Here is a 26,996-nt window from a genome sequence, read left to right as displayed (position 1 = left end):
AGGGGTAAAATTACAATACAGATTTTGCTCAATAATTTTACCAAAGAGTTTTTCTTCCTCTATCAAATTTTCTATGTATAATTTCCCTCTAGACTATACGCTAGAGATAAAGCAATGAATAAGACTGTTACCAAGAATTAGATAAAATTTAATAATAGTGTAGAACATTGTGATTCAGTGGTGTAGAAGAGCTATGTTTTTCACTAAAAAAACAGCTTCTCATCATGCATGAATTATGACAAGCTGCAATGGAGGGCACCTAAATTTGCACTCTAATTTCTCTTTGTTGACTGAATAGGAAAGTTAAAGGCCATATTTCAGCACGTACATTAAATGTCCAAAGTTAAATTATTACAAATACTACAAAAACACTAGTCTGGAACAATTTAACAACTTAAACATCATGAATAGCTTATTGAAATATTATACAAAATTGTTCAAAATGCATAGAAAAAACACTAAGTACTTTTTAAGTGGTAGGTTACTGGATAACAATGCTTTTCCTAAACAAGTTTACATTTGTTTTAGCATTGGTGATACTAATTCTGTTATTAAAGTTTGTTAGGAATCTGATCCAGTGGATTTCAGAGAATAATCCTGTTTCAGCTGAATAAGAAACATGAGTAAACTGGTCTTTTTATTGATTTTTATGATCTAATATTGTACACTTGTGCACATAAAGGCTCAGGTTATGAGATAGTATACATCTACTAATAAGAGATTATAGTAAATTTAGAAACAATCTTTAAAGTGTGAACCATTAGATTTCCATGTGACAGATAAGATTTTGGAAGCAAACAGAAGATGTTTACTCCAAGCAACATATTTACATACATATTTTCAATTAGCTTTTCTTAAAACAGTTCTTAGAAATAAAAGGCAAGTAGTAAATTCAGAACTTTCCTTATTTTACTGTTATGTATAGCTTTGTGCTACATTTTAGCCATTCAGCACAGTTTTTGGTGCTGTATTTAGATGCTGACTTAAGCTGGCCCTACTTTGATTGGGGGGGGGGGGGGGGGGAATGACCTCCAGAGGTCAATTCAAGCCTATATTAATCTATGACTTTAACACCTACCTCCTCAAAGAAATCTGCAAACATGGTGTACATTTATCCTTTCAACGTTTTTATTAGGTATAGCAGAGATTCTTACATCTATGCAGTAGTGATGATACTAGATATTTACACTTCAATAAAATCAGAGAACAGAATATGCAGTATTTTCTTGTGAGACCTTTCTGATCAGCCTTTTTAACTACTAGTTTCAACATCTACACTAACAGATGAACAATGCAAAATGAAATTTTCAGTTTTGATAGTCCATTAATTGTTACTAATATAAATATTTGTTTGCAATTGTTACAAATTAAGTAAAATTTTAATAGAAAAAAATACTAAACCTGTTTAGATGTGTTATTATATATTTGAAGACATCATAGTTCACAGGATGGAATTTCTTCACAATTTCTTTTAATTCATGTAGTCGTTCTGTTTTATCCAGGATCTCTACAGAGATAAGTGACATTTTATCATACATTTAGAAAGAAAGACTGAATAAAGTGTTACTAAATCTTTTTGCTAGTATAAAGGTACATATAAAATAACCTCAGAGAAATATCAGTGAGAAAATATTCTATAAAATTCCTAACTACATATTGTTGTATAGATTAAGTTCTCCATCATAAAGAGGTAACGATACATGCAAAGATTTTTCTGTATTTAAATAGAATTATTTATCTGTGTTTAACAGCAGAAAATAATTTCACTCGCTCACTGCTGGCTTGTAGAATGATAAATAACAATGTGACAGGGTCATTTCCTGTTAGATTTTCGTCTGTTTGCAAAACATTGCTACTTAAAATATCCTGTAAGATTTATCCAAAGTGAAGTTCTATAAACAACTTGGGGAAGGAAGGCATTCTCATGAACTTAGAATATCTTAAGCTTGTCAATTAGTCAAATAATAAAAAACATGAATGAGCCTGATGCAGCTATTTTAAATACTTTTTAAAGGAGAAGAAAGATTTTCACAGACCTAAGGGATATTATTTATGTCTCAAAGAGTAATTAAGCCACACACAAAGAAAAGGACTATGGAATAAAATACCACATTATAAAAAATTACAGCAAATATAGCTACTTGTGATATCAAGTTATATATAATGAGAAGCTGATACCATTTTGTAACTTGAAATGAAACAACTGAGTTCAGATCCTGAGTTCAGGATCTGTCAACAAAAACAAAATTCTAGAACTTAGGAGCTTTACAGTGGAAAAAAAAAAGGGGGGAAAAACAGGACTCTCCTGCAACCAAGCTGTAGGCATAGGTATAAGGATTTGATGAATCCATATTATCCTAACAAATATTCATATATAGAGGAACATTATAGCTCACTCTCTCAAAATTATCTTCCATAAATTCCTCTTGTACATAATTACATTTTTGACCTATCCTACTGAGAAGAAAAGCTTGTTTCAATGGAAGGACTTCAATTCTTATTTAAGCTCAGTATATTACACTTAAGTAATATGTAACCATTAAAGCCTTTCCCACTCATCTCTGAAAACCTGAAACCTAAACGAGTAAAACGAATTATTACAGAAAACTAATGCTACTATTATATCACTTGTGGAAAATACCACTAAAACATTGACAAACTATATATACATTCTGCAGTTTGCACTTCTATTCCATGATGATTCGTATTGTAGAAGAAATACAAGCTCATCTCTATTTTACTAAAAATTATTTGCACGACTGCATTACTAAAAAGATATCTGGTGTATGAGGGCATAAAGTGACATTAGATATGCTCCAATACGTCCCAAATAGAARTGTAAAGCAATACTAATGGCATTTTAAAACATTAATATCCCACTTATATTCTACAGAAATTAAGTTATTGTATGTTTTGACTAAAATTCAACCAATATGCTTTTAAAAAAAAMCCCAAATTTAACTGTAATTGTAATAAACAAGAGATCTGCTTGAAGAGTATCTCAGAAGTATCACAAATACATTTTTATGGAGATCAACCACAAATATACAATTTCTAATAGAATATATATTAGTCATGTATGTTCATGGCCCAACCCTCAGATTTACACTGATATAGTCATGTTTTGAACAAAAAAGGATAACATTGTATTACTGTAAGTCACAGTTGTATCCTACAAAAATGCGTAGCTGTTCTTCTGAAACAGTTTGCTGCAAATGCAATTGCCTGAAATGATCCCAAGGAAAAAAAAAAAAAAAGATACTCTTAAAAAAAAAAAAGGGACCAATTAAGTCATCTTTTCAGTTGAAGTGTCTGAAAAATATTTGTAAGAAACAGAATTAACCATTTCATCTTATAAGGAGTTTGAAAAGAATTTGAAAAAAATCCAAAGACAAACATTATAATATTCCACAGACACATCTAATTACTAAAGCCTACTTTGAAAGTAAGATTTCATGAATGCAAAATCGTTTTTCTTATTAACAACTGAAACACAGTTCCAAGAGCTTTCATCATATGCAGAGCAAATACATAATGGAACAAAGCAGATTTCTCCAATTAAATCTTCTGGGAGAATGGGAAATAATAAACTATAACTTAGAAAAAATAATGCCATAAGCTTATTTTGTCATATAGTTCTATTAATTTTAAGGATATCAATAAAATGCACATGCCTAAGCAATTAAAAAAACCTATTTCAATGCAACTAGTTATTTCAACTTACAATGAATTAAAAATTATAGTAAGCGCTATCAATACAACATAAGCAGACAATGACAAAATTGTTTATTACTTACTTGATGTTTCTAACAACTCTTGATGTAAAGAGTAAGGAATTAATGGATCTGGCAGATCTGCAAAAAAAGCTTTAAGAGCCCCAGCCACAGCATTTACTGTCACTTCCATAGACTCTAGACTGATACTACGATCTGTAAAACAGAATTAAACAGCACTGTAAGCAAAACCTACAGCTGCCATTCCTCACAGTATTTTATAAAAATAAGAATTTACTGAAAATACCAAAAATGAAAATTGCCAAACTTTTTTTTTTTTTTTTTTTTTTAAGAAGCACACAAAAAGGTGCATCAGTGGATCGACTGCCATCACTTTGATCCACGTGTAATCAAACAGGAGAAAATCTGACAGAGAAAGAAAACCCACACAGCACAAGATTAGGAAGTAAAGGTTGTTTAACTCTCTATGTGGACTTTAAGGATTTTCTATTTGACTTTAACTGGCTTCTGACTGATCAGTTTTGCCCAATAATAAGTTTTAAATTGCATTTCCCCAATTTTTAAAAAATAACTGGTGCAAAGTACATCAGTTTGAAGAATTAATGTGATCTTTCTTGTTCATGYGGCCATATTTGAAGCCTCTTAAGCACCGATAACAAAACATGCCAGTAATTGCACATGGCCATATAATTTACTGCTAGATTCCCAAATACCAGAAGCTATATGTTTTGTAAATAGAGTTTTAAAAAACTTGAAATTTAGAATACTACATAATTTTTAATCCAAAACAAGAAGCGGAGGCATCACAGGCTGTAGATCTTCCAAATGTTTCAACCACAATGTTTCAGAGTTGAATTTTTGAAAACAGGTTTACTTCTCAAAAAGTCCAAACCATCTGAAACTCTAGAACATTCTGCACTAAGGTGATTGAAAAATAGCCAGCATTTCACACTAAAACAGATCTAGAACAGCATAAATATGGCATGAAAATTATACATTTGGCCTATCATCTAGTAAGAATTTTACTAGGAAGAATTTTTTCAGGGACTTAACTTCATAATTAATATCCAACAGTATTTTTAAGGTTTTTTTTGAAAGATCAATCAAGAACATAAATTAAATGAGAAAACAGGATGGAAAAATAATGCAGGCCCTCTCTTTTAAGATATCAAAATGAACAGCATGATCTACAAATCATATTCCAATATATTCTAGCATTATGCTAAAGACTCTATTAGAAATTCATTATCAAGATTTAACTGTTAATCCAGGTTATTTCACTAAAGGAGGTATCAAGATTCTTTTTTTTTAAACAAAAAGATGATGAATGCCTAGAACTTATGAACTACTAACCTAATATGCAACATTTCAGCTAGACAGCTAATAGTTGCAATCTGAGAGGTTACAGGACAAAAATGCCTGTTAAGTAGGTAAGAAATGCTAAACAAGATCAACCTGGTTCATCTGATTGAGTAGGTCTCCGATAAAACCAGGAGCAGTTTGGACTGCATTTAAACCCTAAAATATTAGGTAGGATATCCACAAACAACACTTAAAACCAGCTTTAACTGGCTACAAAAATCTTCCCCATCCTTTGTTTATACACTGCATCATTGGTTATAACCTGGACTGCACCAATACAATATACCAAGGCATTAGGTATTCAGTGCTATAAAAGTCAATCTGAAGTGCAACTCATTTATATTGCACTGTCTGATAAAAATCTATGGAGAATCAAAGTTCTGTTTTGGCTTTAAATAATAAAATATATCATTACCTTGATCAAACTGCTTCTGAATGTTGTCTTGATCTGTTTTATTTCCACTAACACGGTACAGGCCTTCAGTACATAATCCTTAGCAGGAAGAAAAAAAAATTCATATACAAGGGTATTTCCTACAGAGCACGACAAAGCTAGTCATAATTACTAGTTCAGAAATCAAAAGTAGGACTATAAATGTAAATGCCTAAAAAGAAACATGTTAACCATTACAGAGATACTGGATTACAAAAATGCACAATATCAGTGGTCTATTGAGTCCACTATTCCATTCAGTGTAAACCAGAGGAAACCATGTCCTAGAATGTCGAGAACCTGACAGCAGGCGTTTGTGGAATAATTCTCATGATTCTCTTCCTGATCTCTACCACACCTACTATTYGCATTTTTTAAAAAAACATTAAATATGACAATTCTGGGGTTTGATATCCACAAAAATGTAAATTTAAAAGATCTTCTTTACAGTTTAGGCTCAACAACTTCTTATGACAAACAATAACATACTAGTAGAACCTCTGCAGAAAACCAACTACTTTGATATCATTCTTAATTTTTTACTTATTAATTTCATGGAGTAACACACTTCCATATAACAAAACAAAGAATCTTCTAATGCACTTTCCCTTTTATCACTCTTACAAGTTTGGTATCCGCTTTTCTTCACTTCTTTTCTAAAGTAAATTATCACATAATTTTCATGCCTATCTTTATGGGGTGGGGGAGGAAGCCTCAGGAAACAGAGGTTCTCCAGAGTTTTCATCATTCCCTTGTTTTACTATGTGTTCTGGAGCCATTGTAATTGCAACTGGCATTCTAGGTAAATGACATTACCCATATATCCATACTTTCCTCTGTGTGTGTGTGTGTGCATGCGCACGTATTCTGTGCGCACACACACACACACACGTTCTCTCCACTCCATTGTTTATATGTCCTATCATCTTGCTACCTTTTTTTGCCCACAGCTACTGAGTGAATGAAAGGGTCCATTCTACTAATCACACTGTTACTATAGATCTTTTTCTTCATTAATCTAGAGTCCATTAGGGAACGCAAGCAGCTTATGGATCCAAAATTCTCCAAGATACCTTTACAAGTGCAAAATTAGCTATATGCTAAGTCTCTATAGCAGTATATTTTTTATTCTAAAAATTCAAGTTTTGGAGCTCTATGAAATTTCTTAGCTCTTTACCATCACAGCCTAGTAACTGAATGCCTCTTAGATTACCAGGTTCATTCAGAGACTGTGGTGACAACAGAGGTACTGTATGTGTCCTAAGTTACCAAGAGATACTAGGAATCCTGTTAACATACCCAAAGATATGGAAGAATGCACAGAAAGCACTTAACTATTTCATGCTGCTAGGAATATTACACCAGTTAATTTGCTGGCTATCTGCTCTTCCAATTTAATTTTTCCATTTTAATGCCCCCACAATTCACACTTCTCTTTACTGGCTCCATCAAGACTTAGTAAATATTGAATATTTTGTCTAAAAAACCAAACACCCAACCTTTTTATACCTTTCATTTAGCTTTCCAAATCCATAGCCAAGAGTCTTCTTGTGTAAGTATGTATCTAAACTGTTCTTTCAAAAAGCCTGAGCACTACTCATTGATACAATCAAAAAACACGAGGAATTACACTGTGGGGGCACAAGGCAAAAAATGGCTTCAGTGTTAGCGAAATTCATCGCCTTACAGTGAGTAATAACTTTTCACAAATGAGGCTCCACTACAACAGGTGAGATGATCATTCCCACACTTACTTTCGTAAATTGTATGATCTAGAACACTCCATGGCTTTATTCAGCAGATTAACCTGGTGCACCTCTTCTTAACCTCTATGTTACCCAGACTACACAGCACTAAAGGAACCTCTGCCAGATTAGTCCAGAATGATAATTCCTATATACACAGGGTAATTACAGTGCAAGGAATCCAAAGTCTTTTCAAGTAAGAAAACTCTAGCACTAAATTCACTTACATAGAACACATTAAAAAACCTACACACTCTCAATCTGTGCATATGAACACCAGCATTTAAAGATTCATGGGATGTTCAATTCACACACTCAAAAAGCAAACCAAAAATAAGTGTTTTACTACTGCTTCTTGTAGTGAAATAATTCATAGAATATTGAAACGTAAAAAAACCCCAAAACACTAAGCACTATTAAAAAAAAAAAAAAACAGTAGTTTTAGAAAGACTCCCCAAAACCAGGAAGCTCTCGTCTAAAGCTGAATTAATAGCTCTACAACTTACATTAACCAACTATTAAACAAGCTCTCAACCTTTTTATGAAGTGTTACTCTTAATCTCGTATTTCATGGCATGTTCACTTTGACAAAAAGAATAAAACATTTCAATTAATATGACATGACAAACAGCAATTCACTTTCTCCGTATCTGTCAAAGAAAAGGTAGGTGCATTCTTTATCTCATTAACAAATGGATGACAGATCTGAAGATACTTCAATTTCATTGTTCCCCAGCATATTCACTGTTTGGCTGCTTTGGGCCTGGAGGGAGGGAGAGGACAAAGAGGGGCAGCATAACCAGAAGTACTCTGTGAAAGACATTGACATCTTGGGTTTATCTTCATTGTTTAGAAATTATTTACATAATTCCCATGATGTTCCCTTTGAAGAGATACCTTAATTAGCAATACAGCTCAAGTGCACAACATGTGTTCATGAATATTTATTTCAAAACATTTGTTTACAGTTTTCAGCAATTCTCACACACTAATATATTAATGTGTGTGCTCCTCCTCCATCCATCAGGTAGTCAGTCTTACATTAGGAAACACAACTGATGCCTGTTTCTCATCCACTTGACTTTGGGCAGGGTTTCTTCCCTGTTGACTAATCCCAAAGTTGCAAAACACAAAGGGTGTCCTAAATACTGAAACTCAAACTTATACCAATCTTGAGGTGATCACAAACTCACTCATGTTGGAAGGGACCTCAGAAGGTCATCTAGTCCAACCTCCTCCTCAAACCAGTATCAACACTAAGTTCAGACGAGGTTGCTTAGGTCTTTATCCAGTCTGGTCTTGAAAACCTCCAAGGACAAAGAACTCAAAGTCTCTCTGGGCAACCTAATCCAGCATTTCAATAATCCTCCTTTTTTTTCCCTCCTTTCTATCCAGTTGGAGGACCTATTTCAATGACCATTGTCTTCTGCCACGTGCCTCATTAAAGAGCCTGGCTCCATCTTCTCAGTAACCTTTCATACCTATGGGAAGACAACAATTAGGTATCCCTTCAGCCTTTTTCTTTCCAGGCTGAACAAGCCCAGTACCCTTTGCCTCTCCTCACAGGTCATGAGCTCCAGCTCCCGACCCTCTTGGTGACTGCTAGACTCACCCAAGTTTGTCAAAAACTTTCTTGAACTAGGACGCCCAGTATTTCAGATGAGATAATAACAAGTGCCAACTACAGAAAAATAATCACTTCTGTTGAAGTACTGGCTACTGTACTGTTGGTACAGTCCAATACATTCTCAGCCTTCATCGCTAGCAAGATGCACTACTGACTCATGTTTAGCCTACTCCCCAGACCCTTTTCATCAGTGCTGCTATCCAGCCAGTCAGTCCCCTTGTACCATTGAAGGCATTTAATCCCTGCACCCCCAGTTGCAGGACTTTGCACTTGTCCTCACTGAACTTCATGAGGTTCCTGTCATCCCATTCCTCCAGCCTGTCTAACATTCCCCTGAACAGCAGCCCTGGCCTTGAGTGTATTAACTCATCCTCCCATTATGGGATTGCTCACTTGATGACGGTAAACCTTGTACTGTAATGGTATCTAACTCTACTGTGCCTGTCCAGAACCACCCATCACAGAATCACAGCCCACATATAGTTGCTAGCCATATACCTTCATGGGCACCTGAGCCAACTTAACTGATCATTATGACTGAAAGATGTTAGTCTTAACTCCCTGCTTCATAACTCACTGTTTCTGTTCTTCACTTGCTTCCTGCCCTGCTTCTACCTAGCTGCATAGTCCTGCTCTCTGCCTTGCACTTGTTTTGACACTTAATTGATCCTTAACTAATCAGATGTAACACTAAACAGCAGGACTCTGATCATTTTTGCTGATGCAATATTCTAAGATAGTGAATTCCACTGATTTACAGAGAGGTCCAACAACCACCTGACATGAAGAGCGGCAGAAGTATGCAGCAAGAGAGAAACATCCCCTTTTGGAGGTTACTGGCTGTTACACTAGTTTACCCCATCTTATGAAACTGTACCCTCGCAATGCCAGGTCTCAGACACTTGGGCTAAGGGAGTGGCTACTCTTGTCCCATTCTGTTTTCTCAATACTGCCCAGAACTGACTGTTAAAGTTAGTTTCTAGCTCTCTCCAGCCCTTTGAACAAAAGGAAAGAGGAAAGAGATAATCCATCTTGAATTTCTGGATTTTGGGACCATTACGAATATGTTTTCAATTATTTACCAATCTTTTTACCTAATGTGGCTCCAATAATTCATTCACTCACACAGCTCCTTCCCTATTTCTACCCCCTCCTCTCTCTCTGAATTCTGCTCTGTCCCCTTCTATATCAAAATCTGGCCTCAGGGCATATTCATTGGAAATAAGGGACCTGGGTATAACTTGGATGAGAGGGAAATTCAGAGAAGGCAGTAGTTTTCTTACTCAAATTACCTTTGAAATTGCAACTTTAACAGTGTTACAAAAATGTATGAAACTTCAAAAGCAGTAATTGTGGTACATATACAAAGTACACAACATCTGATTTCACCTATAGCTGTCCTCTGAGACTTTCCATCAGACATCAAAACAGACTTGTCACTGTCAAATGCGCTTTTCCTACTTTATGGCCTTCCTTGTCTCACATAAATTAAATAACTTAATAAATTATTAAAAATACATTTTTTCTAATAAGTTCTTTCTTCAATTGTTTCATGTAAAAGGTCAACACTATATTATTACTAACAGTTATTTACAAAATACTGAATCTAAAATTTCTTGTCATTGAGGCACATTGCTATCAATATTCTACCACAACAGGAATTCTCTATTTTCAAAAGCCCAAAAAAGCATATTAAAATATTATTATTGCAGTTGCACAGAGTCAAGCACTGAATTTATGAAATGTGAAATTTGAGCTAGTCTTCATAATAGTAATTTGATGCCTCCTTACTTAGTAAAGAAAACTGAATAAGTCATTTACACCAAATATTTCTACAAGGGCATCCGAGTCACTTAACAATACACACAAAAAATAAACCCACAACACCAAGAGAGAAAAAACGAAACAAACACCTTAAAAACACAAGAAAAAAAAAGAGACTTATCAGTTAGCATGAGTAATTTTAACCCAAATAATTAAAAGTCTAGGAAAGTTACAAATAACAAGTAACAGTTGCTGTTGGATAAACCCACACGTAAACAGTACTTGAAACTAAACTGGTGGTATGTAAAACAGTATGAAACAGTCACTACACAACTATAACAAAACACTCCAGCTATAAACTTGCCATAAATATGTTAAATTTTTACACTTAAAATACTTAAATATAAATGGAATTACATTCAATAGATATTTTTACATGGTTTTGAAATATAAAACTCAATCATACCAATAACGTTAGGGCAATAAACATTATATTTGTTGGAGTTAAACACTAAATAAGCCCTCAGAAACCTGTGTTCTTGTCTCAAACAAATCTGACTACTTTTGAGACTGGGTAGCTATCCAACTTTCATGTAATATTAGAGAAATTTGGCAGATTATCCTCCTTATTGCCTACATGATAATTCGTAAGAACTGCAGTGCCACAGAATTTCAAGTCATAATTCATGATATTGATATTGTTAATGAACAGTTTGGCTTCAAAAGTTTTCTTTATCTCAATTCTGTTGCCTACGTTTAGATAAATGAATTTGGAAAAATAAAATATACTAAAAAGTGTTATGACCTACATTGGCTAGAATTTGAAAAAAATTAAAAGCTAAGGGTTTTTTTGCCTCTTATCATAATTACCATTTGCTTTTTTACAAGAACAGCCACTATGATTTTCTTAAAAAGCAGAACAGGGCTTTAGTTTTGTTGGTAACAGTGTTTCTCTGCTGAACACATTTCCATAAATCTAGCTTGCAGAACACCAATGTAGTTGAAAAGTTTATTTCAAGTGATGTAACAAAATGACCTTGTATTCAGTCCACCAGGATAAAACAGCAAAATACACCAAAAATAACTGTATCACCAAAACATTCTTTTGGAAGACCATAACTGAAAAATAACTAATGTCAAAGAATTAGTTTAAGTAGTCCCCCTCATTAGCAAGTTACATACAGATTTAAGAAGAATGTAACAAAGGTAAAAGCATACAAACATCAGCACCATACAAACATCAGCAACTTTTACACTATTCCAGGTCATCAGTGATATAAAAATCTCTATTTTCTGTAAAAAATTACAAATACGATCACAGGATCTTTACCAGAAGGTAGTTTTTTCTGTAAGCACTATATGTAAATATTTTAGTGCAAAGTTTGATAGTTCACCACTACTAAGTTACTTACCTGAGAGTTACAAAATTATTTTATCTTGGTCAATGAACCTATAAGAAAGAGCTCTAACAACCAGATTACTCATTCTGCTAAATTACAAGGAAGTCAAAAATTTAAATCTTGGATAAATTAAGCATTTTCCTATGATCATGGACAATGTGTTAATATCCAAATAAACTTGTTTATGATATAGCCAAGCCTTCCTTATTCCTTACCCAGAAGTGACAGAGTTATTAAATTTAGGGTAATAATTACATGGTGTTGCATTTTTTTTTTTAAATCAATACATTCTAACAAAAGAAATAGTATGTGCTGTTCCTGCTCTGTAYTAGTAGTATCACAACAGTACACTTYGCTGCTGAAATGGAGGCTGTAATATAAATTTACTGCTTATTTGTTTTGGATCTGCTTAAGGATTAACCATTTCCCTCCCTCAGAGTTTCTACTTCCACTGCCATCCAAGAAAGAATTCAAGGGGATGCAAGCACTAGATCATCTTTGAAAAACAGAAATTATTTGATTCAAAAAAAAAAAAAAAATCAGTTCAGAATAAAACTTATTCCTGGAAAATATCAACCTAAAGAGAAACATTAAAAAAAGTCTACAAGTGTCCTGACCTATGATCCCTTCTGTCCACTAGATCTCTGCTCATCCTGCACAGGATCAATATGCTCCTTCAAAAGAAAAATGTGTTGTTTCAGAAAAGGCTAGAGAAGTTTTTCAGCTCCTTACTTTTTCCAGATTGTCCTTTTTCTATTAAGGCACACATTTTTCTATGTGAAACTATTCCAAAACAGTATGACAAGACAGAAAAACTTGATGGCATTTTCTGTATGCTCTTTTTTCTTTAAGGTTTACGTTGAAGAACCTTCAAGGACACTTTCCTATCTTATCTTCCCATCTGAGCACCCAATGCAAAGCAGAGAAAACCATGTTCTGTACTGCATTATTTTTAACCTCAGTCACAACCCAGAAGAGAGGGTACAAAGCACTATTTTATATAATTTCATGAGGTGGACATAGGGTATTTTAAAAATTAATATTACCCCTTCAATTTGAGATTAACCATATCTTCACACAAAACCTGCAATTCAGCCACAATACATACTATATGTGATAATACAAACAGAAATTTACCCCAAAACCTGCTTTTCCCCAATAGCTCCCCTACCTCTAGTTTCATCCAGGTTATCTGAGGACTTATTTTCAAGAAAGAATAATTTTGGAGTATAGAGTACCTGAGGTAAAGATTATACATACAAAACCTCTTTTCTTTTTTGTTCTTTTTAATAAGCAAAAAAAAAAAAGTTTTGACCTTATTTCAAAATTATTTTGATTTTAGAGCCTTTAACTACTTTTTTTTTAATCAAAACTATCACCTCAGAGAACCGAGGCACACAACATGTCAGCAGCTACATATCAGACTTGACCACAAGACAGCAACTGTTTCTTCCTAATTTGTAAAAGACTTCAAGAATTAAAAAAATTCTTTAGAAGCCTTACAAGTCACATTTTCCGAACTCTATAAGATTAGAACTAAGCTAACACCAAACATCACAAGTATATTGCTTAGGTATAAGCAAAATACAGGAAATGCATTATGCTTCAAAATGTGTTTTAAATAAGACTTTCTTACTTTTCAAACCCGAAACCTAAACCTTTGCTTGAATTTTGTGTAGATACAAGCAGCTCTTGAAGATTAAATGAATTACAACAAACAAATGGTTTAAGGACTACTTATCAAAAATGGTAATCTGATGTTTCATACTCTTAGAATTTAAAAATTCTGCATATGATGAAAAAATTAAGGCATTCAAATCAAATGCTAGCTTTACCTCCTGAGATTTTGATCTAGTCAAATCTGAGATTTGAAAATGCTTTTCAATTCCAAAGCCTTGAACATGGCTGAGAAAGAGACAAGACAAGGCAAAAAAAAACCAGAACCCCCCAAAAGCTATGCTCTTCATGGATCTGAATGTCATGAAAGTACTTTAAAAGAAAAAACTAAACAAGTAAGTCCTCTGTATAGAAGTATAATAAAAATATATTGATTAGCCTCATTCAAGTAGAGTTGGAACAGACTGCAGTCCTTGATTAAAGAGTATTGAAAAGTGATTACTAGAAAACAGTTACACCAATACTTTCTGGGGAGCAACCCTGAAAGAAAGATGGTTATCTCCTTTTTTGAGCATGTGCATGTTCAAAAAGATGTAAAGCAGCAGACAAGAGAAAGGGGAGATGTTATTCTGACAGGACAGGTCCTGAAAAGTAGGACACTCAGCAAAGTTGTGGTAGACTAAACGCTGGTGTGTCTGAAGGTTCAGTTAGTACTGACAGCAGGCTGACTTGCTAAGGACAGCTGAAATGCAGAATGACTCCCCAGGGCCAAGGAGCTGATACAGTAACTTTATGACAGTGGGAATGGCATCCTGGACTTTAGTCGAAAGTTAATGGATCCTGGCTTGCCTTCTTCAGACCAATCGCATCCAAAGCTGTATACGTGGATTTTACTATCAGACAGTCCCAAAATCAATGCTGTCATTCTATTTCAGTACAGGATATGAAGGCATGCAAGTGAAACATTCCCTTGGAACATTCTCCTCTCTCAAAGCCAGAGAGGTTCTACCAAAAGAGGAGGAGGGACAACTTCAATACAGGGTTTGAATCTCACCAGAAATCTACAGAATATTACCACTCCTTCAATATAGTATCAGTATAAAATTAAGATATACCAAAAACAAAGCTCCCACAGCGAAGTATAAGAGTTGAAAAGAGCAATCAAAAACTTCTTGCACAGAATCCAATGTAGGAGAATAAAAAAAAAATTGTGACATGCTTCAAAAAGAGAGGTTTTATTTCATCTTTACCAAGTGAAACAGTAGGACAACTACTACTCTTCCAACAGCCACACACAAAGCATACAGAATGCACAGTATTTGTGCAGCTTATAGGTATAGCTAGAATTAAAAGTTCTCCTGCTTTCAGTACCTGCATAGCAACATTCCACAATGAAAAACATACAAGCAATCAGCTAAAAGAAAAGCAGCACATCCTGAGTCAGCACTTTTGAGAAGACCCTGGCAGTTTGAAAAAGTCAGCAGCTTGACTAAGCATCTTATACCTCAAAGACAGGTCATTAGAGGAGAATAAAAATGTTAAGTCTTCTGGCTGATTGAGTTATTTGATGATTTAGGAAAAAAAAAAGAAGAGTAATCATGTTCCCACGCTACTATAGTTCTCTCTTTCCCATGAGCTGGTGAAACAAAACCTTTGAGATTAAATACTGGACTTTTTGAAAGTCTACCACACAGTCAAAATGGATAACAGACAATAATGCATTTAAGCAATTTTCTTTAGATCTGGATTTATAATTTTGTTGTTTGAAAGTATTCTTACTAAATTAAACATTCTCAAGCTTAACATGCTACTTCTCGATTCTACAGACTCTTCAAAAAATCATTTTGTCTACTGCAACATCACTGGTGAACACATTAGCCATTTTTAAAGAACACCAGAACTGAGACAATGACTCACCCTTCTTTTCTTTCCCCCTCTACAGACAGCAGCAAACCCAAGATATATCTACAGTGATCTATACCACTATATTACTCCTTTCCCTTCCTTCTCCTTCCCCACTTTTTCCTGGGTCAGGTGAGGAAAAGGAAAACAAAAGGGAGGGGGAAAAAAAATTCTTACCTTCAGGCAAGGAATCAATAAGAGATAAAGGTTAAAGGTAGATTTATACTTACATCTCTGACTTCCAAAAGATCAGTGCCTGAGGTTTCACCAATTTTTTTTATTGTAATAATGCAGTATATAAGTCTTCAGAAACAGCTATTAGGCATACCACCTGTAGTACTTCTGGAATTACTACTCTTAGACATGGCAGTAAAACTGAATTTTAATTAAAGAAAGAAAATCCTTCAGTTTTACTCCTGCTAAAACAGTCACCTTACAACCAAAATCATATTACAGAACTAAAAAAACATTGACAAAAAGTACTTTATTTTATGCTCAGCTATACCTAATAGCATGCACCCACCAAAAGAGAATGCCCTGCTCTTTCTTCAGCTCCAACCATTCATCTCTACTCTCTCCCTTGCTTCAAATCTAGCAAATATGCAACTTCAGAGCAAGCAAGATCTATACACTAAGTGGAAAAACACCACACAGAGGTCACACCCAAACCTCAGAAGAATTCCCCACTGTCAAATGCAGGCTTCTCTGTTGGATTAGCACGATGAGATCTTACTCGCCTCATGGCCACATAGTAAACAGACTGAAAGCAAGAGAGGGATCAAACACATGACCATGGAGAAAGAAGAAAGATGAGAAGCATACTGTGAAACTGCACCTTAATATGAAAACATATGCATTAATATTTTACTTGCAGTGGACCAAGAAAGTTATAAAATAAATGAAGTACCACAAACCACACTGTATTAAACAAACAAAAACCCAACACACATTCACAGAGCACATTTCATAGTTTTTCACAATAACACTAGCAAATCCTCACAGATGTTAAGTTGGAATTTACACAAATTGCTTAGCATTTTTCATGTAGAATTCATTGTTTATACAAGGCACAATATTTACAGAAGAAACTTTTCTGCTTTTGCAACACATTAAAATGCAAGTCTAACTTTACCAGCAAAAAAGAAAACCCCTTGACTGATTAAACAGTATGAAATACCTGTTTTCTAAACTTGGAAAAAGTGGATTTCAGAGCTTTTTAATATATTAAATAAAATATACTGGAAATGGCAAGAAATGCAAGATCAGAATGCCATTGGGTTAAAATTCAACTGGGGTTAGAAAGCAAAGTCAGTTCTCAACATTACATTACATAAATGTTAAATCTGAAATGTTCATTAAAGGCAAATCAAATATTTGTATATATGAAGATAAAAGACAATCACAAAGTCATATTAAGCATACAATTTACAAAAATTATTCCCTTTTCAAAATAGGCTTTTCCCACAACAATTTAACATTCTAGAAGTAACATTCTAAAAGATAACATTCTAAAAGTACTTAAAAACACAAAATGAGAGGCATTACTTGTTATGTAATTGCAAGCTCTTTCTTCCAAAAACGCTATCTTACCTGTATCTTCGATGAATTGCACACATTTTTCAACAAACAGAGGTATGGGTTTCTCAGGTGTAACCAGATCCTGTAGGGGCATGCCAAAGTAATTACTTTCCCAGTTTCTACGGATTGGAGGATTTAATGCCTTTGTTTTCTTTTTCTGCTACAACAAAACAGAGTTATTTAAGTAATAATTAAGTAATACACAAGTAATATTGTAATTAACTTATATTGCAACCATTCAGTAAAAAACAAACAGATCACCCATCTACTGGACATGCAATTTCCTCTATGGCAAACTAAGTAAAAATAAAAGTACTTTTACAATAGCATACACTAGGTAAAAAGTACTCAAATCATTTCTAAAAGATTTGGTCATTTTTGCATCACATAAGGAATGGGATGACCCAGTGCAGTAGTAACTGAAACAAAACAGGGACAAAAATAAAAACATCCTACTTGTTTAGAGTTGCTATGACTAGTCTTCATATATTAACGTTCAGCACCATTCACAAAGAAATCTTCATGAACCAAATTATAACCATTTCTCTACAGAAAATTTTAGAATAAGATTGTTAAAGATTCTCAACAAAACTTTAGAGTCTCTTCTTTTTTTATTAAAGATACTAAACAATCTCTATATTGCAACTATCCTAGAAACACAATGTTGCAGAACACACAGCAAACAATCTGAAAGTAAATGTTGCATATACTTCTATTAAGTATGAATGCTTTGCAACAGGTCTAGGATTTTAGCCAGAAGGAGATTTGCACCTAATGAATCTTAGTATTTTTGATAAACAGCTTTTTGGTTGTTTGATTTTTTTTTTTTTTTTTTTTTTTTTTTTAAAGTGAGAGTGACTTTTCATAGTTGAACTAATAACTCCACTTTGGATGACTACAGGAATTACATTGCATCAGACAGCATGTTTCATCTTTGAAAGCTGATGAAAACAGTCAGCTGATGAAAATTGGCTGCACAGCACCTGAACATGAAAACTGAATAAACACAATGAAATCTAGCACTTAATTTTCAGGTTTGTACACAGTGAAACAATTAGTTAAAAGCAGTTATGTTTTAATATAAAAGCTATTCAGTCAACTTCCTAATAGTACAAATAGCAGAAAACCAAAAAGCACAAAAGTCGATTTAAATTTAATCTCTCCCCAATATTTTATAATTCCTCATCATAACTGTCTTGATGTAACACAGAACAGTCCTAAGATTACACTTCAATTAACAATTAAAAGAATATGCCAACAGTTACTATGTTTTCCACCTTAAGACTTCTATCCAATTCATATTTATTTTCTGAAAGCATTCTAAGTCTTGAATTTCAATCTCTTTGGGCAAAAGAATGGCTCACCCTCCAGATTTTTGTAACATAAAATTTACTTAATCAGTCTTTACAGACTACCTAGAACCTGAAGTTAGATAGGTGCACATTCATGATTGACTTGCCCACTGAGAAGGCAAATAATAAGCTGAAGTACAACTATGAGGAGTACAAGAAGTATTTCTATGGGGAAAGAGTGGAAACTACAACTTTAAGAACATTTCTCCAACATTTACCTAAGCAGCAATGTGGAACTTCTCCCAAACTGGATAACAAGATTTATTAACCAAAGCCTTTTAATAGCTTAATTTAACAAGGCTTTTTATATGATGTGTTTTTTCCAAGAGGGTTTCTTCTCCATGAATTCAGCAGTCAGAGTACCCATGGCTGACCAGGGCAACAGAAGTCTAACAAAAATTAAGAGTTAAATTTCAAATTTGGCCTTCCTGTAAACGGTTCAGCACTGAGAGGGAAGGAACATAGATTACTGAGTTCTTCAAAACTTTAGAAATTGCCCTCTAGCAATTTGTTTCTCCAAGTTTTATGGTAACTAAAAATTCAATATAAACTTCTAAAAAAGTTTAGGATAAAAGTTTAAGATAAACTTTCTTGGCTAAAGCAAACAGCTTCTAAAAGCATTCTCTCCAATAGCCAACTCTTTGCATAACTTTAATTCATTCTGAAGAAGATGTCTTTCCTCCTTCTCACTTCCCTCCTTCTCACTTCCTCAGTCCCCTGCTTTCAGGTCCCCAGCATTCAACCTAGCTTATTAAAGGTATGAATTTCTAGGCCATTTTCTCCTTAGTGACAAGATCAAATTTATTTAAGCAACAAATGCATCCAGTTCTGATGAGCAGCAGCTGAAGGGGCCAAGCTGAATCTAAAGAATATGCGAATCTCACTGAAGACATCTGTTACAAATGCTGAATGGAAGATGATTTTAGAGGTATCTGCATCAAGATAATGAAGAAAGCAAAAACAACTTGAAATGACTATCTTCCAAAGTGTTCAGTGTGCATGCCCACCATTTGAGAATAAACGAAACATGACAGACACTCAGACAACAGATCTCAGACCCAGTAGAGGAGAAAAGACTATGCCACCTCTCCAATTAAGATAATATTAGAATAACATGTATTAAATATAAACAAATTTTGTTGGTGCAAGTGAAAAGCTATCTGGTTAATGAAATGACAAACTAGGATTTTTCAGAACTTATGACAATTATAACAGTAATGGGTATTATTGTTTATGTAGAATACTTGAATATGATATGAAACATCACATATGTCTGTAAAGAATATTTTTCTAATGACTGTCCTACATTTAGAGGAATAGGTTTAAGGGACAGATATCAAATATGACCTTATACATCCTCAAAAAAGGAAGTTCTGGGGGAACTGTCTACCTGAAACAGTCAGTTTGATCTACAATCTGGGAAGTGATAATTTGTCTAAAGAAGATAAAGAAAAAACAAGAAAAAAAAAGCCATAACTCACATAAAATTAGAGAGTAGGAGAAGAGATGATCCTTGGAGGGCTACTCCATAAACATAAAATCAGACCTTTGTCAGATAGACATAAAGCTACAATATTTTTTTTTTTTTTTTTTTTTTTTTTTTTTTTTACTATTTGCCATTACATATTGGTGTTCTCTCTCTCGTCCAGTACGTATTAAATTCTCTTAGTACTTCCTTTTCTCGGTGGGTAAACTCTCCAATGACACATAAATCAAATGGTTGCTTCAAATCATGCAATCTGCACTTCACAAAAAATACTGTTACAAACTGACAATACAACTTTGAAGCACTAAAAGAAAATTAATTTTTTTTAAATGTTATTTCCCAATTTGAGACTTTCATACTTTCCTTAAGTTGTATGTCTAGACTTTGTAAGCATTCACTAGTTCTGAACAGAAAGACATGTTACTGTGCAAAAAACCTGCTTTTTGTCAAATTGTTCAATTGACTTCAGAAAGAAGTCCAGCTCTTATTTCCACCAAAAATAAACTTTAGTAAGAGCTAACTTTCAATCCCTCTCTCCTGCCCTGGGAAAATAGCAGTCAGCTGCTCTATTCCATCAATCATAGCACAAAGCTTTTGAATCAGCTAGTCAAGATAACAACATGCATAAACTTTATCCACATAAAATCAACTTTTAAAAGTTCTTTAATGAAACAACATTTGAAGAAAAACCACTGTTTAACATTAAACTATTCATTTAGTTAAGGAGTACCTGAAAAAGCTGAAATTTTTCTAAATTTCTAGATTTAGRTGGAGAGATTATGATTTTGTTACTGATATTTTTAGTTCAACAGACAGCTCAGCTGAATACACCCACTCCGCACATGACACTAATATTGAATATAGTGAGCATTAATTTGGGCACAGTCAAAGAGTTTTATATGCTCCTCCTGACTCATAATAACAAAGTGCTAATAGGCACCAAGTCAGGCACCAAGAACCAGCACAAAAGTTTTGTTAGCTAATCCTAGCATAAGGTTCAAGTATGACAACTATGCCACTGTTTCATTTTCTTAATTAAAACACAAGTTCAACACCATAAAGCTGAAATCCTCAGTTTTCCTGTAAATTTCACAGAATCAAACAGACAGTCAAGGTTGGAAGGGACCTCTGGAGATCATCTAGTCCATCCCCCCCGCTCAAGCAGGGTCACCTCGAGCAGGCTGTCCAGGACTATGTCCAGACAGCTCCTGAATATCTCCAAGGATGGAGACTCCACAACCTCTCTGGGCAACCTGTGCTGGTGTTCAACCATCCTCACAGTAAAGAAGTATTTCCTTATGCTGAGACAGAGCTTCCTGTGTTTCAGTTTGTGCCCGTTGCCTCTCATCCTGTCACTGAACACCACTGAGAAGAGTCTGGCCCCATCCTCTTTACAGGCTCCCTGCAGATATTTATATGCATTGATAAGATTCCCCCCCCTTCAGTCTTCTCTTCTCCAGGCTGAACAGTCCCAACTGTCTCAGCCTCTCTTCATAGGAGAGATGCTTCAGTCCCTTCATCATCTTAGTAGCCCTTTGGTGGACTCATTCCAGTAGCTCCATCTCTCTCTTATACTGGAAAGCCCAGAACTGGACACACTACTCCAGGTGTGGCCTCACCAGGGCTGAGTGAAATTTGATTTCCTGTAACTGGCAGCTGTGCTAAAGCAAGTTTTCCACCATTTCCACCATGGGTTGCACCACTCGCTAAGCAGCGCTCATCTAGAGAGAAACTAGTCTGAGGCTTCAGCCAGCTGTGAGACTTGAGAGTACAATACACTTAAACATTATCTTTCAAAATCAACTTAGAAAACTAACAAACCCTCCAAACTGACAACCAAACCTCATTACAGCAGAGCCACTTACTATAGCAAGTTCTTTCTGTTTAAGAGAGATGCTCCTTCTTTTTCCCCCCCCCCACCTGTTTCCCATCAGGGCTCCTGTCATCATTTGCTTATCCAAGGGGAATTCAGCCACTCCTCCTCTACCTCCCACACATTTCACTCATACTTTTAATATAAAGGAAACTTTCTGCCTGCTTCATTTGCATTCAGTCATCCCTACAGTCATGGAGGGAAAAAAATCAATATTTTTAGGACTATTAAAATACTTCATAAATAAGGCAGATGATGGTCCCTATCGTACCCTCTCATTCTTCCCCACATGCCTTCTGCAACTTTTAGAGTTCCTGCTTTTTACAGTAATTTTTAAATTATAGATGCCCAATAAGATGACTCCAAATATAAGCTGTCTAAATGGCTAAACTGATGAAAACTTAAAGTACATATTTCGATTTTTCTCATACTCCTCAGGAAAAAAAAGAGTCACACTAGAATATGTAGTGAAAATTTTGAGAGTAATTTGCTAAATCAATCATTGAGTTTGTTTACACAAAAACAGTTGAACACAAAAATACAAGTTGATCCTCTGTCACATTCTTACCGTAGTCTTATTTAAACCAAGATCAACATATGTGGTATATAAGTTCCTGACACTATTTCAGTGTTTTAAAACACGTCAGAGTAAGAGACTTAAGAATTCATGTAAGTGCTATTGTACTTTTTTTGCTGAAATACTGAGATTTAAGTTTTCAGATGAATTTAAAGTCACTTTAGAATCATCCTAATATAAAGGAAAAATTTTCAGTTTAGTAATCAGTTTTCTTTGCTTGCAAAAAAAGAGATAACTAGATTACAAGGCATATCATTTTAAAGTGTTATTTTTTAAACTTAATTTGTCAATACAGCTGGACACTTGAACAGCTTTTTGTAAGTGCAAAAAAAACAGAAAAACCAGAAGATGATTTGACCTTGGTTAATAAAACTATACTTGTCAACGAACAAAAAAGTGAAATTTTTTCAGATTTAATAACATTTAAAAATGGCATGTCAAAGAACTCTCACTGAATTTATTCTGATCAGATAATTTACAATATCGATTACAGGATCTCTGTCATCAGGATTTGTTTTCAGGAGTACACTGAATAATTTCTTCCATACAAAAAAGTGAAAGATACCCATACTAACCTGATTCCTACTTTTAGAGATGTATTACAAGCTAATTTTTCCTACAAACTTTATAAAGTAGTATTTATAAATATTTGTCACAAGGAAGGGGGGGGGGAGAAGCCTGCAGAATTTACTTCAAGATGAGGGTCTATCTTCCCCTTTGCAGAAACTTATTCAAGATATTTGCTGTTCTTGATATTCTGGGAAGGAAAAACTCCAGAGGTGTGTGTGAAAACTGAAACAAACACACTTTTTTGGGGGGTAGGGGGGGACGAAAATCAATCTAAATTAGGCAAACAACCTGTTTCAAAAGGTGTTCAAAAGATGACAGCTATATTTTTTTAATAGTCCTCAATTCCTCAATAAATGGGTAATACCTCAATAAATGGGTAATATTTGTAATGGGTGATACTTTAATAATAATTTAATAATTTAAATGGATATTAATAATAATTTAAATGGGTAATAATTGTAACTATTCTGCATGGCTATAGATTCCCAGACTAAACAGGCAATAAAAACAGTCTTCCTGCTGTACAGAGAAGTACTAAATTAAGACTAAAGTCAAAGACAACTTTCAGTTATTTAACTGTAAAAAAAATTTATATACACATACATATATATATAGTTTCTACCAAACTTGTTTACATGTGAGAACACAGGGAGAATCATGAAAAAGCCAATAAGCAGTTGAGATTTGTACCCTAAATATTTGTGGTATCAATGCATAAACAGTGTGAAAGTTGCAGCTTTGGATTATTGTACATGAAAAAGTTCCTCCTGTCTCAGATGTAAGAAGGCTTCCTCCAGCAAGATCCTTATCCTTTAGGAATGTTCACTACCCTTTTACTCCTTGAAATTTCCTGCATTTCCTTTTTGTTGCTCCACACCTCCAAACTCAACAAATTAAACTGAAGAGAAGATTATTTCTTGCGTGCCTTGCAAGACTGCTGCTTCTAAAGAGACCGGGATGGACAAGTGCACAATACTACTCTATTCTAGAGCTCCTTAGAATTCTTTCATGAACTTCATTATCCTAATACTTATGACTGCAATTCCTATTTGTACTTTTCAAAAAATACAAGGAGATGAATGAGCACAGGTATATATCTCAGCTGGAAAGGTCAAATTAGACAAGGTGAAAGAGTAGAGGTAAAGTTGCATATGAACATTGTTCTCTTACCATTGTTCACAGACCTTTGAAGAAACTAAACACAGAGTACAAATAGCCAAACGCGGAAAGCATGTTTATATAAGGGAGAATTCACTCTGGAAAATATATTTCATCTGCGAGATACTTTAAAGAATAACAGCACAAAGAACTAGGTGCTCTTCCACATGAGAAAATTTGACAGAGACATTTCAATAGAAGAAAAGGGACATCATAGCTTTACAAATATTGGCACACAACATGCACTTGAAAGCTTTCAAGTACAATAGTACCTCAAGCACAGGGTGCTCCACACCAACCTGGCTAAGAAGCCCTATGAGTGAAGCCAGCCTGCTTCCCCATCACCACCTTTTTTTTCTTCATATACTTTTCTACCAGAAAAAGGTTAAGGCTCCACATGTTAACAGTATATGCAAGGCTAGAGAACAAGTTTTTCAGAATATTTGAAGATGGTAATAACATAAAATAACATAAAGGTGGGCTATCACAAGTTAGACTATGCTAGAGTGATTCACTACCTTCTCCTTTGAAAACATTTTTTTTTTCTTGAGGCAAAGAAAATCCAGTGATCAGCTGGTGTTACCAGTGTAGACTTTCGAACAGCATTTGATAGCAACATATAGGACATTACCATGACAACTGGAGACAGAAATAGGACAATATTCAACAATATAAAGGACAGAGTCATGGACTAATGAAAAACAAGCATGCATTCACAAACTACTGAACATCTGCGCTATACGGTAGGACCCCATCATTTGAAAATTACTGAGGACAAGGATGGRCCAAAGGACCCTAAAATGACAATAACTGCAACTATGAAAAAGGCACATGCAATCACACAATTGTATCAGGGAGCTACTTCTAGTACAGAACAACAAACATCAAGATTATATGACACACTGTTATGATCTTATCTGCAATACACTTTTTCAGTCATGTTCATTCACAAATCTCACTTTAGAGGGAATTACAAGTTTCCTTAGTCTTCTATAACACAGGTCAAGGAATAAGAAGCAACCATACTCTACTTGTTTTGAGCTAACAAGACACCAGAAAAGGAAAAACCATTTCAGCAGGAGGGTTGTCACAATAAAGGGTGAAAACTGGAAACTGTAAGAAGTTCCATATCAATGGAGAAGAAAGAAAAGTTCTGGAGGAGTTTTAAAGAGTACTGAGAATAATAAAAAGTTTTCAGATCAATTATTTCTGCAATAATTGAAAACAGAGCCCAAGAACAGTTCCTCCAGCTCTGCCTATTGGTATATAGAAATGAGATGTGAGAACACAAACGCTTACGGGGTTACGGACAACAATGGACTAGTAATTCAGGCCAAAGCACACTTACTTATTGGCCTCCATTTTAAATTCTCTAATTTCCTTTGGTAGTAAGCAATGTTAGAGGATTTTGCAAGTAATGTTGTCTGCTTGCCACAGGTTTGTCATTGCTGTATTTTCCAAAGTAAAACATTTTTATTTTTGTTTCTGAATAGCAAAAAGCAGAACAATTCTGAATATTTATTTCTGCCTTTAATAACATCTCAAGTGTCCACATTAGGTTAAAAAAAGTTTGATACAAACGTGTTTGATAAAGGACCAGTCAAACTAGGGCTATTAATCTTGGAATTGTAAAATGAACTGTCATTTTTCTATTCTATTGTTTGCCAAAACTCCCCTCCTCTTATCTACCCATCCAGCTACATGCCACTCTTCCGTCTCCTTCCCTTCATTTTTTCACCTTAATCCTACAACTACTTTTCATCCATCCCCTGCCTCCCCATATCAGTCCCAGTGCCCATTTCCTTATACCTCCTCATCTTGTAAGTTGGGAGACTGGGGTCTGAAAGCACTGTGACAGAATGAGTATCCTTCAGCAAGGTAATGTCTCTTTTTTGAAACTCACTACTTTAAAATGTTTTCTCATTCTAGGCTTGCTCTCAAGATATTTTCCAGAACCTCCAAGAGGAAAGTAAATACCACTTGAGAAACTTTTGTTGTGTTTAAGTTTAAAGTAATTGTCACAAATTAGAAAACCATAATTCAAAAATAAAAATCTAAATGTAAAATTTACATAGGCTAATTCTGTGTCCAGATGAATACTGCTTTGCATACTGAAGACCGAAGTGCAGAAACACTGACAATTATGTATAAACTGCTTTATAAAGAGCTTTCTGCAATATCATGCAGTAAACCCACCCAGAAACACCCCATCTCAAACTCCTCAAAACAAAAAAAGTGGTAAGGAGTTAAACTGCATATCAAGAACATTACAAGTGCATCCTATGTGGGCTTTCAAAAAGCAATAGAAAGTATAGCAAGCTGTGAAGCAAAAACAAAAAAAAAGTCAAGTTGCTTTTTGTTGTCTCTCTCTTTGACAATGAGGACCTCTGACTAAGCAGACTAAACTAAAAAAAACAAACGAACAAAAAAAAAACAGCAAGTAATCTCTAAAATAACAGTGTATTAACATCCCTTACATGCACTACATTACACTCAGCAACGGAAAGATCATTTTTAGTTTTTATAGTTAAAGACAGCTAGCTGTTCTTAAAAAAAAAAAAAAAAAAAAAAAAAAAAAAAAAAAAAAAAAAAAAAAAAAAAAACACACACAGGAAAACATGGTGAAAAAGTTCTGAAATAGAAAAATTGCATACATCTTCCAAAAAGTCAAGATTTAAAAAACCAAAGGGGTACATTACTTACAAACTATAATCATTCATCACATGATCTAACTACTCTTCAGTATAATGCAAGTTAATTCAACACACAAGACTTCTTATAAAAGCACTAAGCATTCAAGTGTTTTAGCTATCAAGTT

The 26,996-nt window shown here is 34.5% G+C and overlaps 1 protein-coding gene across 7 annotated transcripts in view; it reads right to left on the bottom strand.

Moving 5' to 3' along the window:
• ARHGAP5 (Rho GTPase activating protein 5) overlaps window positions 1-26,996 on the bottom strand; it is a 50,802-nt gene that overhangs the window by 8,212 nt on the left and 15,594 nt on the right. For 4 of the 7 annotated variants that reach the window (XM_026090908.1, XM_026090909.1, XM_026090914.1 and 1 more), the window contains 4 exons: window positions 17,175-17,322; window positions 5,512-5,589; window positions 3,798-3,929; window positions 1,402-1,507 (listed from right to left, as the gene is read on the bottom strand). In XM_026090908.1, coding sequence (XP_025946693.1) covers window positions 1,402-1,507; window positions 3,798-3,929; window positions 5,512-5,589; window positions 17,175-17,322 — 464 coding nt within the window. Of the gene's footprint in view, window positions 1-1,401; window positions 1,508-3,797; window positions 3,930-5,511; window positions 5,590-15,371; window positions 16,345-17,174; window positions 17,323-26,996 lie in introns of those variants that run through there. The other 3 variants (XM_026090911.1, XM_026090912.1, XM_026090915.1) reach the window with 3 other exon arrangements.

Source organism: Apteryx rowi, unplaced genomic scaffold (assembly GCF_003343035.1).
Source record: "Apteryx rowi isolate R43461 unplaced genomic scaffold, aptRow1 scaffold_880, whole genome shotgun sequence".
Taxonomy (NCBI): Eukaryota; Metazoa; Chordata; class Aves; order Apterygiformes; family Apterygidae; genus Apteryx; species Apteryx rowi.
This window is presented reverse-complemented; position numbering and strand designations above follow the sequence as displayed.